Source organism: Engraulis encrasicolus, chromosome 7 (genome assembly GCF_034702125.1).
Source record: "Engraulis encrasicolus isolate BLACKSEA-1 chromosome 7, IST_EnEncr_1.0, whole genome shotgun sequence".
Taxonomy (NCBI): domain Eukaryota; kingdom Metazoa; phylum Chordata; class Actinopteri; order Clupeiformes; family Engraulidae; genus Engraulis; species Engraulis encrasicolus.
Genome location: NC_085863.1, coordinates 37,445,628 through 37,464,965, shown reverse-complemented (window position 1 = coordinate 37,464,965; position 19,338 = coordinate 37,445,628). Strand labels below are relative to the sequence as shown.

The 19,338-nt window shown below is 45.1% G+C and overlaps 1 protein-coding gene across 1 annotated transcript; it reads left to right on the top strand.

Moving 5' to 3' along the window:
* Positions 1-941: 941 nt before the first annotated feature.
* Positions 942-18,510, top strand: atp1b2b (ATPase Na+/K+ transporting subunit beta 2b). The gene is made up of 8 exons (XM_063202510.1): positions 942-1,032; positions 10,848-10,976; positions 12,544-12,660; positions 13,136-13,341; positions 15,903-15,965; positions 16,751-16,774; positions 17,467-17,562; positions 18,314-18,510. The coding sequence occupies exons 1-8, from the start codon at positions 942-944 to the stop codon at positions 18,482-18,484; spliced, it is 897 nt and encodes a 298-aa protein (XP_063058580.1). The 3' UTR covers positions 18,485-18,510.
* Positions 18,511-19,338: the final 828 nt, after the last annotated feature.

Below are 19,338 nucleotides of genomic sequence, written 5' to 3'. Positions count from 1 at the left end.
ACAAACCCAGTTTCTCATATGTAGGCCCTATTCTGTAAGCTGTTCTGGTTTCACACTTTGGCTGGGTGATCTATCTACAGTAGGCCTAACTGTTGAGTCTCAGTGGAGCTTGAGGTGATCTGCCAAGGCGCTTGTCGACAAGACATGCCATGGACAAGACCATACTCTCTTATGTAAGTACAGTTGTTAAAGCAGCCATTCATACGCCTTGACAGTCTAGCCACATGGCCAGGCTATTAGCGGGCTTTCCGTGATACGCTCTGCACGTCAAGGAACATATGTAGCACATGCAGGTGTGAAGAGGGTTTTCTTCAGGGATTGGCCGAAAGGTCTGACTGTCAAAAAAGCTTTTGGTGGCTTTGCCCGTTGATTATGGAAAGTACAGTGTTGCTAGGGGGCGGGCTCTCTAGGAGCCGCACTGATCTGTCACTGGCTGAGGTAAAGGTGCTTGAAGCGTACCGAGAAGGGGGTGCTAGCTAGGGGGCGCAAGATGCCATGGAGAAGGAGGGGGAAGGGAGCGGGAGAGGGAGGGGGAGGTGAGGAAGAGAGAGAGAGAGAGAGAGGCAGTCAACTGAGCCAGAGTTTGGTTTACCGCAGTATTGCAACCGTTCTGCATCACTCCTTGAAACCCTGCGGTATGTTGAGTATTGTAGCTGGAGGGCTTGAGTTAGCTTAGTGATATGCCCAAGAGTTCAGTGGACGGTCCTTTGACATGAGATAGCTGCTAGCCGGTAACACCACCCACCTCAGTTCTCGGCGTTGTCGTTGAATTTCTAACTTTGTTTTGAAGGGTAGAGCACACAACAAGTCGAGTTATTATAGTAGCGCAAGGACGCAACGTGCCAGTTTAGCAACTTGTGCAACAAGCTCTGACGCTACATTCTGCCGCGTCCCATTTGAAGCTGTTGAGTGCATCGCTCTAATTCCTAAAAGATCTGAAAATGGCAAAGGATGAGCACAAGGGAGGATGGAAGGAGAGTATCTGGAACTCAAGAACCGGGGAGTTTTTTGGCCGGACGGCGAGCAGTTGGGGTAAGTTGCAGTTCTGACTTGTGACTTTCTGGCTTTCAAAGCTCCCCAAAAGTATTCCGTGTGTGCTTCATGACCTGCCAGCTTCGTATGTGTTGAGAAAGTGCGCTCAGAAAGGGATGGGTGTTTAGACACCTGCTCCTCCAAGACATCCTGACTATTCAGCTATGCCGGTCGCTGTCCGGAGCTGTTGGTGCTGAAAAGGCAGTTGCACTGCTGCAGTGTCTTGCATCACGGGCTTGTTGTAATCCCCTCCAACGTGCTTAGTGCACAGCATTTAGACATGAATGCTCCGTCCCCGCGACGAATAGGCGTAAATAAAACTTCGAACAGATGTCCGACTGCTGAAGACATAGCTGACAATGTTTATGGGAGACCTTTCAAAACTTGCCACATCCATATTGTTGGCCACATGAGATTGAATTCCCAAGAGGCATATGGATTGGTTTGTTTATTAATTAGGATATCAGGGTGCAGTTTACTATTTTTGCCAACCGTAAACATTCCGTAAAAAAGTCTGGTGCACACTTTTTCCACGACTTTGACAAGCAGAAGACCTGAGCGCCACGATGCGTTAAGAAGCCCGACTGTAATCATATAATCCTCCTGCGCTAGACCTGCGCATTGGACAAAGTAGCTATACAACAAACTCAAAATAAATAAAAAAATAAATGCATTTTCCCCTGGCCGAGCTACTGCTTCGGTACAATTCCACTGATGAGTGAAGACGTAGGCAGTGTTCTATTCTTATCCCTTCCCCCCAACACTATCTGCGGCTCTTGATTGCTCTAAGCAGTGTGTGGTGTAATCCTAATCTAATGAAGACCTTGGTCTGCCGGCTGCAAAGGAGTGGAGGTGTATCGCTTCCCTTGGAAATGTCAAATCCCCGCCTATTAAAGAATTTAGGAGCTGTCTTTAGATAGATCCAGACCACCAATCAAGACCTCCTTCTTTTGTCTATCGCTCTGTGACTAGTACATAAACTGTGTGTGTGTGTGTGTGTGTGTGTGTGTGTGTGTGTGTGTGTGTGTGTGTGTGTGTGTGTGTGTGTGTGTGTGTGTGTGTGTGTGTGTGTGTGTGTGTGTTAAGGAGAGCCGGTGTAAAAGATTAATGACTAGACTTGAGTGACATGGTGGGCTGATTTAAAGGAACAGGTGCAACTGGATATACAAGGTGCAGTAAAGGTACTGGACGTATTGCAAGTATTGCTCTACACAACGGCCATACCCAGTGCTCTTGTTAAATTGCATTTTACAAATCAATGAAACACTGCATAAACGGAATAAAATGAGCGGTGCCCATATGCTAATGGTTTCCTGCAGCTGCACCACTGGTATTTTCCCCTGTGTGCATCGGCACAGTGCATTTTGCAGTGTTAATTCAACACTTAACACTATTCCGGTCGGCGATAGTCTGTAAAGTGCTGACCTAACACTTACTGAAATTAAATGAAACATTTACACAATGAAAAGTTGCTGTGTAGGCCTACTTGTGCGCACATAGTATTTCACAGTGTTAATTTAACACTAACAGGTTGTAGTTCAACACTCTTGTGCTGTATTGTTCCTTCACACTATTAGTGTTGAAGCAACACAGGCAAATGTTCGGTTTGTGGGTGGGTGGGTATGTGTTGGCACCATGCAGCAATAGCGTTTGCTTGGTCAGGGCCCGTCGTTCCTGATGAATGACTGACAGCATGACAGAGCCTGTACTGAAGGGCTATCCCAGAATGCAACAGGAGCAGCTGGCCAGCTCAGCACGACCCGGGTGCCCTGAGGACTGGTGCATGCGGCCGGTAAGCCGTGGGCTGTAAGGCGCGTTAATTAGGCTATTTCTGTAGCGCCTCTCCCTCTCTCTCTCTCTCTCTCTCTCTCTCTCTCTCTCTCTCTCTCTCTCTCTCTCTCTCTCCTTCTTTATTGGTACTGTGCTGTACTGTATATTTGCCCTCCACCACTTCCTTCATCCCTTTTCTCCTGCTGGGCATTACCATCAGGAGGTTGTTAGTTCACACTTCTGCAAATGCCTCATTCACACACACACACACACACACACACACACACACACACACACACACACACACACACACACACACACACACACACACACACACACACACACACACACACACACAGATGACAAGAAAAGACAGGCTATTGCATGCACACGTGTATTTGTACTGGCATGCTAATAAAACATCTGAAAATGAAAAGGAAATTGAGTTTTAAAGGAGACGAGGGATAGAGACAGGCAAACAGAGGGAGGTACAAGAAAGACTGGAGGGAAACAGAGAAAGATGGACATAGTGGTTTTAAATGCTGTGCATGCAGCCATACTGATGACTTAATTACATTGCAGTCATGCTGTTGACTTACTCAAATTGTACAAAAACTTGGGGAGGGAGGCAGACTGTGAGAGAGAGTGTGAGAGCGGGAGACTGCGAGAGAGAGAGAGAGAGAGAGAGAGAGAGAGAGAGAGAGAGAGAGAGAGAGAGAGAGAGAGAGAGCGAGAAGGAGGGGGAGTAGGGGTTCAGTAAGTGCGCTGCAGTAAGTGATGAGGCAACAGGCTTGGAGAGAGAGAGAGAGAGAGAGAGAGAGAGAGAGAGAGAGAGAGAGTGAGAGAGAGAGAGAATGAGACTGAGAGAGCACTGTCAGCGTTAGGCAGGCACGCCGCCACGGGAGCAACTCCCAGAGGGAGGATTGGATATCCAGTTAAATAATTTACAGCGCAACTTCTTCTACTGAGCCTTCTGTGGTCAGCCGAATAAATTAATTAACTGCCTCCTCTGCTGACATTTCGGTCATGCCAAGCTCTACAGAGGACATCTGTCTTCCTTCTTGTCATGCACGTGCTCTTAAAGTTTATTTGACAGACAATAAACGAGGCAATACCTCAACCACCATGTCTCTTTACTGTGGGCGCTTCAGTTCAAATGCGCAACTACCTCACAGCACCTACTTCATAGATTAATGCAGAACATTTTTTCTCTTGCATTTGATGGAAAAAATTGACCACATGAGCTGAACCTGCTGTCATTTAATGGTGATCGGTGGTGTACTGCATTGCTGGCTCTTTGTTGCTGACTTTGTTTTTTTGTGAGCAGTTGTTTTGTTTCACCATCAGACGGCGTCACTGCAAAAGGCCTGCCGTCTACTCTGTTGCTTAGCAATGGCTACCGATGAAAGAAAATTGAGAGTGTGTATGTGATGTGACGTGTGTGTTAGCTGTGTTTTTGATATGGCCGTGTTGTGTGAGGTGTTGGCTTCTGAGGACAGCATTTCAATGTGGTGAGAGGAGAGCAGGTCTGCTTTTTTGTGCGTCAGAGCAAAGACTGATTTCAATCGCTAGCTTTGTTCTTCTCTTTTCACACCCTGGCCGTCAGCGGAAACAAAAGATTGAAAGGGAGGGTACAAAAAGTGGCAAATGCAACGCAATCAGCTTGAAAAGAAAAACTGCAACATGAAAGATGTGCTGCAGTGTACTGAGTGCAGTTTGCAGCCCCAACGACAACTGGTCAGTTATCCAAGGCCCAGGGAAGGAGGGGGAGATGGGGCCCAAGAATTCGGTTCCCATTACATGGTATGCATTGAGAGGGGGGGCCCTTTCAGATGATTTTGTCCCGGCCCCGGTCAAAGCTGTCAGCGGCCCTGGTAGACTGCAACACAAGACCTGTGCCGTCAGAGGGCCATGGGTACTGCACATTATGCATATTTAAATGGCACATGATTAAAACAGAGACCGAGTGGAAAAGTTTCAGAGCAATTTAATAAACCAGATTAAAAACGATGCACTTGCATGATGGAACACATGTCATTGAAAGCATTCATACTGATGTTTCCGTGGTTACACATTGTTAATTGTTTCCACTGGAAATATCGGTGCACATCTCTGCACGTGTGCACACATGCATGTGGGTCATTGGTCTTTCCTTATATGGTCAGGTCACATTCAGTAAAGTGACCTGAGATGCAAATCCACATTGACAATACAGAGAGAGAAAGTGACACTATGACTTCAGACTCAATCTGCCACACACACACACACACACACACACACACACACACACACACACACACACACACACACACACACACACACACACACACACACACACACACAATGTGTGCACATTGCACACTCCTACAAAATGCTTGCGGGCACAGACACACATGTGGCTTCTGATATCAGTGTCCACTTTGCATGTGCCTGTGCAACCACACACCTTAGTACGTTACAAAAAATAACAACATATGTCAGTCAGCAGAAAGCATCTGGTGTCATCTGATTCCCCTAGGGCTTTCCCCATTTGCAGACAGATGCTGTCTGATGTCAGCCATTTGCCACTGAGATACACATGAGTGGGCCAAGGGGAAATATTCACAAATGAGGAGCACAGTACAGTGTATGGATACAGACATTTTCATGACGCACATGGCATCCATGTACTGTTCCCCCAAAACATGAACGCCACCAAGACATAAATCATGCACCTATATGGACATCCTTCACACACACGCACACACACACACACACACACACACACACACACACACACACACACACACACACACACACACACACACACACACACACACACACACACACACACACACACACACCCCCTAGGGGAGCTGTAATGGATGGTATGTTGGCATGCTACTGTACCACAGCTGGCTGGGTGCATGGGGTGTCCCCAATACATACCCCACAGGCCCAAAAGACAAGTTTCTATACGGTACATTTTTATTTTTATTTTTTTTTAAAGATATTTTTTAGGGGCTTTTATGCCTTTATTCGATAGGACAGTTTGAGATGGTGACAGGAAGCGAGTGGGACAGAGAGACGGGGTGGGATCGGGAAATTACCCCGGCCGGACTCGAACCGGGGTCCCCGTGGGCATGCAAGCCCAAATGTGGGGGGCTTAGCGCGCTGCACCACAGCACCCCCCTCGGTACATTTTTTTGCAGCGTTGATTCAACTTTCAAGAGTGGACTATAGCAATCATAATATAGCACTTCCTATCGCTGGGCCCTCTCACTTCAGTGTGGAATGAAACACTGAGAAATGTACAGTGCGGTACAGAGCCTGATGAAGTGCAGCTGCAGCTCTCCCCCAGCTCCCCTCCTGCCTGCCTGGCCTTGGCAGTGGGCTGCCTACTCTGCAGCTCCAACAGCTCTGCATTAAGGGGAGGAGAGGAGAGGAGAGGAGAGGAGAAGAGAAGAGAAGAGAAGAGAAGAGAAGAGAAGAGAAGAGAAGAGAAGAGAAGAGAAGAGAAGAGAAGAGAAGAGAGGAGATGGGGAGAGAAGAGAAGAGGAGAGAAGAGGAGAGAAGAGGAGATGGGGAGAAGAGAGGAGAGGAGAAGAGAAGAGAAGAGAAGAGAAGAGAAGAGAAGAGAGGAGAGAGAGGAGAGAGAGGAGAGGAGAGGAGAAGACAGGAGAAGACAAGAGAAGAGAAGAGAAGAGAAGAGAGGAGAAGAGAAGAGGAGATGAGAGAAGAGGAGAGGAGAAGAGAAGAGAAGAGAGGAGAGGAGAGGAAAAGAGAAGAGGAGATGAGAGAAGAGGAGATGAGGAGAGGAGAAGAGAAGAGAAGAGAAGAGAGGAGAGGAGAGAAGAGAAGAGAAGAGAAGAGAAGAGAAGAGAAGAGAAGAGAAGAGAAGAGAATGGAAGTGGAGGGGAGGATGGGAGAGGAGAGGAGAGGAGAAGAGAAGAGAAGAGAAGAGAAGAGAAGAGAAGAGGAGATGGGGAGAAGAGGAGAGGAGTGGAGAGCAGAAAGGGGGAGAGGAGAGGAGAGGAGATGGTGAGAAGAGGAGAGGAGTGGAGAGCAGAAATGAGGAGAGGAGAGGAGAGGAGATGGTGGGAGAGGAAAAGAGAGGAGAGGGGAGGAGAGGAGGAGTAGTGGGAATAGAGGAGAGGGGAGGAGAGGAAAGGAGTGGAGAGGGGAGACCCTCTACAAGGCTCAGCACTGCAGTAGCCACACACTGCACACTCATCTCATCATCAGCAGTGCCAGACAAGCGCAGGGATGCTGAAACAACTGCAGGCAAAATATTTCAGAGAGAGAGGGAGAGAGAGAGAGAGAGAGAGAGAGAGAGAGAGAGAGAGAGAGAGAGAGAAAGAGGGAAATGAGCTTCCGGAAATGTAAATCTGCAGTGAATGTCTGAAGAAAAGTTGGAAGTGTCCTCAGTCGACCGTTCTGCAGCACCATACATCATTTTGTATTTTATCCACTACTTATGTCAGACACTGTACAAATGACAGCCTTTTTACAAAGAATAATGTTGCAGTAAGTATAATTGTTAAGTTGTTAAAATTGTATAATTAAGAGTACTAAAAGCGTCTTTAGTATAGTATAATAGTCATGAATTCATCATAATGAACTAACTCTGTATTGGATAAAACACTAAACCTTGGATATGTAATGGTTCAGGACAGTATTCCCATAAACACACATGCTGTTCTGTGTCCTTGACGTGCTAATTGGTGCGTTTTGCCCATCGTCTCATGTGGCCAGTCAGCGTAGAGATGTAGTCAAAGAGCTCCCTCCCTCCCCTGACCATAAGTGGCCCCTGAAATCCGCCGACCCCCCTGACCCTAATCTCTCGGGGTCCTCTCCCCCCCCCTCACCCCCCTCACCCCTGTGTTCCGGATCCCTCTGGCTCTCCACGCACCACACACGCCACTCGTCTGCTCTTGGGTTAATTAAACTGGACACACACCAAAAGCGTTCAATTCAGGACGGCTCAGCTGTACTGTACGGTAGCCATTACTGAACTATGCAGACGTCTCTCTCTCTCTCTCTCCCTCTGTTTCCCTCTCTGTCCCACTCTCCCATCAGACTGCCTCTCTGCCATATTCTGTCTTGTAAGGGTGGGCAAAAAAATATCGTATTATTATTATTTTTTTAAACATAAAATCTTACTTACGATTTTTTATCACGATCTACCATCTAAAAAATAAAAGCAACATTAAAAGCCAGGCATTTTATATAATTGAAATTTGTAATTAGAAATGTATTAAATGTAAACACACTGATGACACTCTCATAAAGTGCACAATTGAAATACAATAATGTAAAGAATAAAAGTGAAGGCAACAACACTAAGTAAGTAGACATCACTCTAACACTGATAGTACACATCCTCACTGCAAGACGATCTATACAATTTCTCCACTTTGGCAGATTCGAGACGATCTTGTACTCGAATTCACAATTCACAATTTAATATCGTCATATCGCCCACCCTTACTGTCTTGCATGTGTTTTTCAAAGTATGCATCTTGTAACAAAAGTCAGGTTTCATCTGTCCTACAGTATGTCTGTATGCTGTCAAACTATGAATGAAACTGTGTGTGTGAGTGAGTATGCGGTAGACACAGTAGCAGTTAGGGCTGATCCGGGGCGATCGTGAGCAAAGCATATGTTCAGCAGGGTTATTCCCTAAACGTGGCACCAGGGAAGCTGACAAGGGGGGGCAAAGGGGTCAGCTGTCCCGGGCCCAGGGAGTTGGAGGGCCCAAAATTTGGTCCTCTTTACATTGAATGTATTGGGTGGGGGGCCCTTTCAGATGACTTTGTCCTGGGCCCAGCCAAAGCTGTCGGCGGCCCTGCACGGCACCGTTGACATTGGTGTGGGGCAGTTGAGGAGCGAGCTAGAGAACGTTACGCGGTGGATGGAGATTCCGCCACTAAGTAATCAGCAAAGAGGATTACCCCTCTCCTCTCCTCTCCTCTCCTCTCCAAGCCCAGCCCAGCCTAGCCTCCCTCAGCCTCCTCTCCTCTCGGTCACCCGTAGAGCAGCACAAGGGACATACGGCTCTACCTACACACACACACACACACACACACACACACACACACACACACACACACACACACACACACACACACACACACACACACACACACACACACACACGGGACATTTGGAGTTGCATTTGGATGGCACATTTTGTGCTAATATCAGTGTGCTAATATCCTCATCCTCTATGACAGTGTTACACATCGATGTGATGTAATAGTGCTTTGGACTATTTTTCTAGTTTTAATGGGGTGGAATGTATGAACAGCTAAATTCCTGTACTGCACATGAATTTATGGTTCAAACTTTAAATATGCAAGAACTTACAGGTAGATGTGGTCGATAGTACACACAACAATGCAGAGTTCTGAAAAGGCACAAGCCCGTCGAGTCTTTTACTACATCACTTGAACTGATAGCCTTATTGACTTTTGCATTTTGTTGCATTTTGACGCCACCTTGGCGTCATGGGACTTGAAGAGGGGATTTATATGGACACAGCTACAGTAAAGTTCTCAAATGAACTCCCATGAATTAAGAACCTGAGACAACTTGAAAGGTGTCCAGAGGATCCTTTTGGCCCTTTGACTAACGCTCCGACGGCTTGCTGTTTAATATTACATGACTTCCGGCTAATCCAGCTCCCACTACCCCCCACTCACCTCCACCAGGGCTGGTCATATGGGAGCACAAAAATCCCACACCCTAGTCTGGACTATACAGCACTTGCCTGCTTACATTCTCAGCCGTTTATTTCCAGAAATGATGCCACCCGTTCTCAAACGTTTTCATATTTACCACCACCATCAATTTGTAAATATTCATTATATGTCTAGGAAATTTTGCACTTTTCATAAATACATTGATGGATCTTCCCCCTTTTGCCCTTTTCAAAGACAGGTCATAGATAAATATCTTTGGCTGCAAAACATATATTGCTTTGGTAAGAAAAGTAAATATTAAGTAATTCCACATATTTGAATAGTAAATAATGACTATATATTCAAGTAAATAAATATACATAGTAAATATTCATGGAAAGATCAAATATGTGAACGGGCAGCATTCATTTTGAAAATAAACGATGAAAATGACATGCTTGACCTTAAAACGTTGCATCTCCCTCCCACGGGTCTCTCAGACCGTCAGCGATGTGGGGAGAAATTTGATCTCTCCACAGGTACAGAATCTCCATCAAAGAAGCTCCCTGCTGATGGAATGAAGCCCTGAAGGGGTCATGTGGTCTCACTAACTAACTAACAGGCCAGGCTGTGGGCTGCTGTGGCAGTTTAGTTTCTCCCAGCAGTGTCACTCTCTGGATGCGCTCATTTATTTATTCATTGCGGCTTTTGACACATTCTGTCGTCGCGAGGCGTGCAACAGATCCATGGCGTGGTCGCGTTTGTGCTGATTGTAACAGCACTTATGTGAATGTGAGTGTGTGTGTGTGTGTGTGTGTGTGTGTGTGTGTGTGTGTGTGTGTGTGTGTGTGTGTGTGTGTGTGTGTGTGTGTGTGTGTGTGTGTGTGTGTGCGTGTGCGTGCGTGCGTGCCTATCTGTGTGAGAGGGCCTGTGGCGAAGTGTGAGTCTATTTTGTGTATTTGAGTGTGAGTGAGTGACTTGTAAAATTTGTGTGTGTATGTGTAAACAGGTGTATGTGTTCAGAGACGAAGATGTATGTGAGTTTTTGTATGTGTATTTTTTCTTTACTTTGTACAGTTTCTCTCTCTCTCTCTCTCTCTCTCTCTCTCTCTCTCTCTCTCTCTCTCTCTCTCTCTCTCTCTCTCTCTCTCTCTCTCTGTGTGCGTGAGCGTGTGTGCATGCGTGCATGTGTGCGCAAGTGTGTAACAAAATCCTGTATATTGTTAACATAGTCCATGATGTATCATTTCTTCTTCTGAGAATCCTCCACTTCTCTGTGACCATCAGAGAGTTTAGTGGAAGTGTTGTTGCTGGTTGCACCGGTTTTACATTTCTCTGGTTTATTCATGTGCGCTGCGCTTGTGGTGTTTTCTTCTTCTGCAGGTCTCATCATCATCTTCTACGTGGCCTTCTACATCTTCCTGGCAGGGGTGTTTGGCATCACCATGTACGCCCTGCTTTCAACCCTGGACGACCACAAGCCAAAGTACCAAGACAGACTGGGCGTCCCAGGTAGAGCACTGGCACCGTCGGCAGCCAATGGCTCACAGTACACATGTCTGCCCTATAAAGGCAAAGTGCAGTCACTACGCCACCATGAAACTTAGAAAACTCCCTTCAAGGCCTTGGTATTATGTTGGATATTGTAGTTACTGCAAGTTTGACATAGCAATATCTCTGAAACTGGACCCATTTGGACTTTAAGACTGTCACAAGATAAAGGCGGTACAATGGAGACCCTTTTCAGTCTAAACTCATGAAATTTGACTGACATATGGCTAATTCAAGTTCAAGTTTATTTAGCCATATCAACAGTATAAAAATACAGTTGTTAGGAATGTTGCTTGGTGTGCTCACACAACAACACAAACAAAAGACACAAAACTGGGGAGGGAGGGTATGAAAGAAAAACAGGGGGGTACACAAATAAATAAACAGGGAATGGCATACAAAACATTGGAGACATAGAAAAGTGCAATGGAATATTTAAAGTGCATGGTATGTACAGAAACAGTAGTAGCATTGTGCAAAGTAACAAAGGAGGTAGGAAGGCCAGGTAGTGGAGTAGCTGTAATTTACCAAGACAGACTGGGTGCACTAGGTACAAAATTCGTGCCAATTTCCACACATATGCCTGTCTGCCAATGACCTACTGTATTGCTACGTTTACATGAGACATTTAATTCGGAATAAACTCACTTAAATGCAGAAGAAAGCTTAACTTCGCTTTGAAAACCCGACAGAAGTATTTAATTCTGAATCATTAATTCCGAATTAAAACCACCATGTAAACTTATTGTATGACTTAATAAAGTACCAAGACAGACAGGCCGTTCCAGGTACAACCCTGCCGCTGTCTGCAGCCTGGCACAGCTACCAGGTACAGCACTGGCACTGTCTGCAGCCAATGCCTGGCTGCCAATGTCTCACATGTGACGTATTTGACTGATTACTAAAGTACCAAGACAGACTGGGCGTTCCAGGTACAACACTGCCATTGTCTGCAGCCAATTCTGGACAACGTCTCATACATGCCGTATATGGCACATGACTGAAGTATCAAGGTAGAACACTAGTATAACATGGGCACTAAAATACTAAAGAATGAAGACTGGGTGTAACAGGTACAGTCTGCAGTACATTGACACTCAAGACTGACACTCTCTGCAGTATATATACCTGCCAATGTTTCAGCCCACAGTTAGACAGTAATGCCATTATGACTCTTTACAATTAGTTCCACATTCACAAACTTAACATTAAATTGATATTCAAAATAAGTGTTTAGGACTACATGTTGTTTTACTGTCTCTGTTACATAACTACAGTAGGTTGGATTTAAAAAAGTATGGAGCAGCAGGTCATTTATTAGTATATACTTGCACGGCACAACAGACCAGTGTTAGGGTTTTATATGTTAATACATGTAGTGAAAAAGAAGCCATAAAACACTTTGAGTGTTGCCAGTTAAAAAAGTGTTTAAAACGCATCTCTCTCTCTCTCTCTCTCTCTCTCTCTCTCTCTCTCTCTCTCTCTCTCTCTCTCTCTCTCTCTCTCTCTCTCTCTCTCCGACTCTCAGGCATGATGATCAGACCCAGGGCTAGTCTGAATCCTGGGATCCTGGAGATTGACTACATGATGGAGGACACAGAGACCTGGGACGTGCACGTGCAGGCCCTCAACCAGTTCCTCTCAGGTAAGCATCGCTAACTACTTAGCATGTTGCCGTTAGCCATGCACTGCTAACCAGTGCTTAAATGTCACTACAACTCTACTATGCATAAAAATGTAGTTCATTAAAAACATGACTAAGCAGCATTGCTAATCAGCGTCAGCAATGCTGACAACTTGGGCCGGCCCAAGACAAAGTCATCTGAGTCAAAGTGTGTCAGTGTGTTACACTGGTCTGTTCCTTTTAGCAGTGTACACGGACATTTGCCAAAAACTGACAATTGTCACAGAATATTGTCACAGGCGTGGTGCCATATCATCAATATTCAGGATATGATACCATCAATACGATCTGATACTACTTTTATGGCACGTTTGCACTGAAATTGTTTTTACACCCCTGAGCAAAACATTCAGCGCTCAGCGTTACAATTGTGGTGACAGAAATGTTATAACAGAGAGGCTCTGCGAAAAGGGGTTAATGTTTTTTCCCCTTTTAGAATACAACGACACGGTGCAAATGAAGAAGAACTACGAGTGTGTGCCTGACAAGTACTACTTCCAGTCGGACAGCGGAAGTCTGAAGAACTACCCCAAACGCTCCTGCCAATTCAAGCGCTCTCTTCTGGGGGACTGCTCCGGCATAGAGGACAAGTCCTATGGCTATGGGGATGGCCAGCCCTGCGTCATCATCAAGTTCAATAAGGTACACACAGTATGAGTCTGCACAGCCCATGACAGGATTGGTCGGGATGCAAAAAAAGTTTTTATTTTTTGGTTGCCGTTATTCACTTCATGCCTTCACAACTATGTAGAGACTTGCCATATTTGCCGTTGTCAAAAGATACGGCACAGACAATCATATATTGGGCTCACAAACCAATTCTTCTTGTTTATTTGCTCAGGTAAATTTTATATTGTGTTATGGGGGGAGGGCATTCTTTATTCAGAAATTGTGTTCTGTGTACCCTGATGATGGTTTTTAAACCAAAAGGATCTAAGAAGAAGGTGAAAATGATCTATGAGTGTAGACATCTTTACTTTGAAATTCTCAGAAATTGAGAGGGGGCATGCCCCAGTGGGATCTGCCCCCTTGTCAGTGGGAGTGATTGATATCAAAGAAAATGGAATCTTGTACAAGAACCACAACTAGCTGGTGTGGCCAGGAGTGGCACTGCAGCTATGTTATCACAGCCAAGTAAATAATGAATGGGTGCCAATGGGGCTGTACCCTTCTCATAGAACTATCTGCCCGTGTGATTTTTTCCCTGGAAACAATGGAGTCGCGTTCGATAGATATGAGTAAGTGAAAGCATTTGCCGACACGTTTGCATCTTGTCAAGTGTTACATTCGTGAAAATGACCCTTATTTCAACTATAGCAATGACATAACACGTGACAATCGACTTTACGGCACTACGCCATTTGTTTTGTAGTTTTAAGTCTGACTTCAGATGTCGATGTGTTTAAAGTTATGTTAGGATTGTTGCGGACACCTGTTATTTATTGCATTTAAGGTGGTGGAAAAGTGGCATGTGTACATGGGGTAAAGGAAATGACTGCGCTCATCCTTAAGAATTTGGGCACCTTCAATTAACATGTTGGACGGCGGTGGGGGGTTTTGAGGTGTGTGACCGTAGATGTCTCTGCTAGGATCAGTCAGAGTACGTCTCTCGTCAGCTCTGGTCGTGAATAGTCGCAAAGATTCCTCAGCCAGCAGGTATTAGCCGAATGCTAGCGTGTTGCAGGACAAAACTAACACGTCTTTGGGAGAACAAAGCCATGTCAGGAACCTTTAACTTCACTTCTAATACAACGTTCATGATAAGGTACAGAATGTGCACACATCTTTACAAACCAGAGAACAGAACTGTCACAAATCCCTGCTGAGCCATTTAGCCCAATAGACTCCCATTCATCTTTTACTTGGCTGCGTTCGCCAACGGGGCTATAATGGGAGCCAATGAGAGACGCCTATCTCATAGCTTAGACAATTTCTGTTGATATGCAGTGTCACAATAGAGCTAGGTTAGATACACGTGATCGCAATGTGTGTGTGTTGTATATCTGTGTGCCTGCACGCACGTGCACGTACACGTGCATCCCGTGTTCGGTATCGTAATGTGCTCTTTGGTTTCGATTGCACACCCAATCCGTAAGCGTTTTCCATTGGCATCAACTCGGCCACTGCAAGCGCTGTCTCTACCGGTTGAGTTGTTGATTGTTCTGTTGTCATAGACGCGTCCACTTCCTGGGCCCACACACTTGAGGAACTTTGTATTTTAGACGGGTGACATCACACAGTTACGAACACATGCTCCCTAAAAACACACTGTGTTTTATATTACGAAGTAAAAATATTGAAAACAAACCTTTATATGTAGTGTGGAAACTGACTGTTAACTTAAAGAAAGTGAGGAACATAAGTCTGGTCAAGGCTCAATTAAACTCAACAGCAGTTGCTGAAGTGCTTCCAAAGTGCTTCACAACAAATACAAAAATGAAATGTACACAGCATAAAATAGAGAAAATATAAATAGATAAAGTAAAACAAATACAGTCGAAAGCTTACCATGGCAACAGTGTGTTGTGCTGTGTGGGCCTTGTGTATCATGGAGGCAGGGAACCCAAAACGACCTGGGAGGCAGCGAAGCTCCACGCGCAACACACTCCATTATTGATGAGTATCAGTTTTGTGTCTGAAAGAGAGTGAACTTGACCCGTCTCTCTCTCTCTCTCTCTCTCTCTCTCTCTCTCTCTCTCTCTCTCTCCCTCTCTCTCTCTCCATCTCTCCCTCCCTCTCTCTCTCTCTCTCTCTCTCTCCATCTCTCCCTCTCTCTCTCTCTCTCTCTCCATCTCTCCCTCTCTCTCTCTCTCCTCTGTCTCAATCCCCCTATCTTTCCTCCCTCCGCTATTCTCTCTCTCTCGCTCACCTCTTTTCTTACGTCATTCTTTCAATTCCTCGGCCTGTCTGAATTTTTTCTCTTTCTGCTCTCTAATTCTTTCTCTCTCACTCTCTCCCTCTCTCTCTCCGTCTCTCTCTCTCTCTCCTCTGTCTCAATCCCCCTATCTTTCCTCCCCCCGCTATTCTCTCTCTCGCTCTCGCTCTCATTCTTTCAATTCCTCGACCTGTTTGAATTTTTTCTCTTTCTGTTCTCTAATTCTCTCTCTGCTCTCTAATTCTCTCTCTCTCTCTCTCTCTCTCTCTCTCTCTCTCTCTCTCTCTCTCTCTCTCTCCCTCCTCTTCCACCTGTCTCTCCCCTGCAGGTGATTGGACTGCTGCCAGGTGGAAAGGAAGGCCAGACTCCGTTTGTCACCTGTGGGCCCAAGGTGAGTGGCAGTCTGTCGCCCCCTGTACTGCTCTGATCCCCTCTCATCCCCACCAGAGTGCCACAGCAACTGGATTAAAGTGGAAACAGGGATCCATTTCAGATTAAAGTTACATGGCCAATCCATCCACCACCAGTGCTGCCCAATGGTGGTGGTGGTGGATCAACTGCTCAAATGTAGGGTTGAGGGTAGTACAGCTTTATAAACTTAGAATGTTGTAGGGATGGTACAATGGCCGTCTTCGATATTGCACAAGATGTTGATGAACAATAATTATTATTTGGTGTATAGGAATGTAGAGATTTTGCGATATAAACAACTACAACATCAACATATAAAAGTGCTTATTCTTTATTCTGTCTTTTAACCAGTTTGAACGGTGTAGGGATGGCATCAGTAGCCATGTTTGGTATCACACAGGATGTCGATGAAAATGGGGTATCGAAATATAGGCAGATAAATTGTCATATAAACAACTACATCATCTATATATATTACTTATTCTACCTTTCAACCTGTTTGTTCTATTCTCTTCTGCATTTTCATGCATGCATTTTCATGCATGTTAACTGTGAACTGTGACCTGAAAACTGAGTTTCAGTTGAAGTCTGTCAAGGTGGCATTACCCAAACCCACCTGAGAAGCTTTGGCATTGCCTCTGTCTGTGCCCTCTTATCTGCCCTGGGCTGTCTGTCTGTTGTCCTTGTTTCTTCTGCCTCTACCTTGCCTTTTCTACATCTTGATTACTGTCGTTATCTGTTCTGTTCCTCCTCTTTGTTCTTCAGCGATTCAAGAGCCAAGAAGAAACGGTGAGGATGACATTTAAGTGAAGCTAAATAGAGAAATTAGAATGTCACGGTCCCTAATTGGATGTTAGATCCTGTAGTCTTAGTTGCTAAGTGTAGCGTACATGAGTAGTGTTAGTAGGCACAGCATGTCACGGATTTTACATCTATGTGGGTAAGAAAGTTGAAATATATCAGTATACAGAATATCTGGTACTATAATACATGAACCCTTCCTTAGCTAAAGTGTGTATAAGAAACACATTCCAAAACAGCACAGATCATGTACATGGTCTGTAGTATAAGAAAACACATGCAGCAGCAACAAATACCTTGTGCAGGGCTCACTGAAATGCTTTACTTGGGAGTTTAGGATGAAATGGACAACTCATATGACGAAACATTTCCCAATGGTTTTAAATTGTAAGTCGTACATTTATATAGCAGAGTCATACACTCAGCGTATCAGATACTCAAAACATTGAATGCCTCACTTACATCCATTCACACACCCAGATACACACACTGATGGTGAAGGCATTAGTTGGTCCAGACTTGGGTCTTTTACACACAGTAAGTAGTCATAGTGTTAAGCCATCACTTAGAGAGAGTTGAATTTAGCACTTTTCTAGTTAGTCCTACTCTATAAGTGTTGAATTGAGACTGTACGTTTTACTGTAATGCTTAACCTACAACCCTTTTGTCTCTCTCCCCAGTTTGAGGACGATGGGATGCTGGGCATGCTGCAGTACTTCCCTCCCAATGGCACCATGAACCTCATGTACTACCCCTACTACGGCAAGAAGGCACAGGTATGGACACCCACTATTTCATGGCGTGTGAAATATTTGTTAGAAAAGTAGCACTCTCAGGTGTAATTCTTGTATTTTATTCTAGTGGGTTAGCATGACAGACAGATGTTTCGGCCTAATGCCTTGTTCACACCAAGAGTGACATACGCTAACTGAGCAACAGATGTCATTATTTCTCTATGGAGGGTACGCGACCAGCGCGACCAGAGTGAATTCGTCAGGGGCGAAGCGACCAGAGCGAATTTTAACGATCAAAGTCAAGCTAAAATTATGGTAATGAGTTATGATGCACTTCGGCGAATGTTCATAACTCCGAATGTCCCAGGGTGTCAAGACAGAGCCGTTATGTGATTAGCTAAATCAAACGTGTCAATACCGCGTCCAGAGCGAATACAGCCAATTCAAGGCTAACTTCTTCTGCTACCTCCGCTACCAGACAGCGTAGGTCGCTCTTGGTGTGGACAAGGCATAAGCCTTTGCTGAAGAAGGCTTAGGTCGAAACATTTGTCTGTCATGCTAACCCACTAGAATAAATATGACTGCAGTTGTGAGGCCAATCATGGCTCTCATCTCTGCTATTCCTTTTCCTGTGATGACTATTGGGAGAAATCTAAACTATTGGGAGAAACTATTGGGGGGAAAATGTTTACAAGGAAGCTTGGCTAGACAAACAAAGTAGTTGCGATAGCGAGGCTAGGAAGTGTAGTTCTGAGACTTAAAATGGCGGTGTGCTCTACTCTGACTTTTCCAGGAAAACTACTCCCAGCCACTGGTGGCCGTCAAGTTCCTCAACATCACCGTCAACACCGACTTCGACGTGGAGTGTCGGATCAACGCGGTCGGCGTCATTCAGCCGGAGGAGCTGCGGGACAAGTTCGGCGGAAAAGTCTCGTTCAAGCTAAGGATCAACACCAGAGATTAAATGTTAAATTAAAAGAAGGCAACGCCGGGCCTTTTAACCAGCACATGCTCACACACACTGTCCCCTCATAAACACTACCCAAACATTACCAAAAAAATGCTACTCAAATGCTACCAAAACATTACCCTAACCCCCACACATCTCACAGAAACACTCGCTCATAGCATTCACAGCAGCAGCAGCAGCAAAGCCCATGCAGCCTGTCCATGCAAACTCCCGAACCAGTATTAGCACCTGCTAATGCAGGTGGCGTTTACACTTCCCGCATTTTAAGGGGCCTAGGACATGGCCGTGCCTACGTCTTCCTGTTTCACAGGTAAAAAGGGACACAGGCAGGAATACGGAGGTTTTTGTTTCTGTAAGTGAACTGTGAAAGCCTATCATTATTTTCAGCAAACAAAACAGACTGTAGGCTATACATTTTTATTGGCAACAAATAGGGAAGCTAAATAATTGGCTATATGATTTTAAATGGACAACAGGGCTTCCTGTATTGTGCATCCCATCAGATAACGAAACATTTTTGGATGCTTGTGTACGCCTGAATACACATTCATAAAGAGCAAAATCGCAATAACCTAAAACATCAACTTTTTCAATATAAGAATAATACGAATATGGCAACTACCTACTGTATGTGTTGTAGTTGCATGGATAAACCAGCCTGACAGTGTAAATGAAGCCAAACATATGTATTTTTTGAATGGGGGAGAGCAGGCAGAGTGAGTATTTTCTGTACGTGTGTTGTCTTAATAACGTGAGTGCATTGCGGGGTTGCTACTTTCTTTCAGCGTAGCTTATTGTGTTACTGCATTATACATGAGGCTCATTCATTTCGGGAGTTACTGAACGAC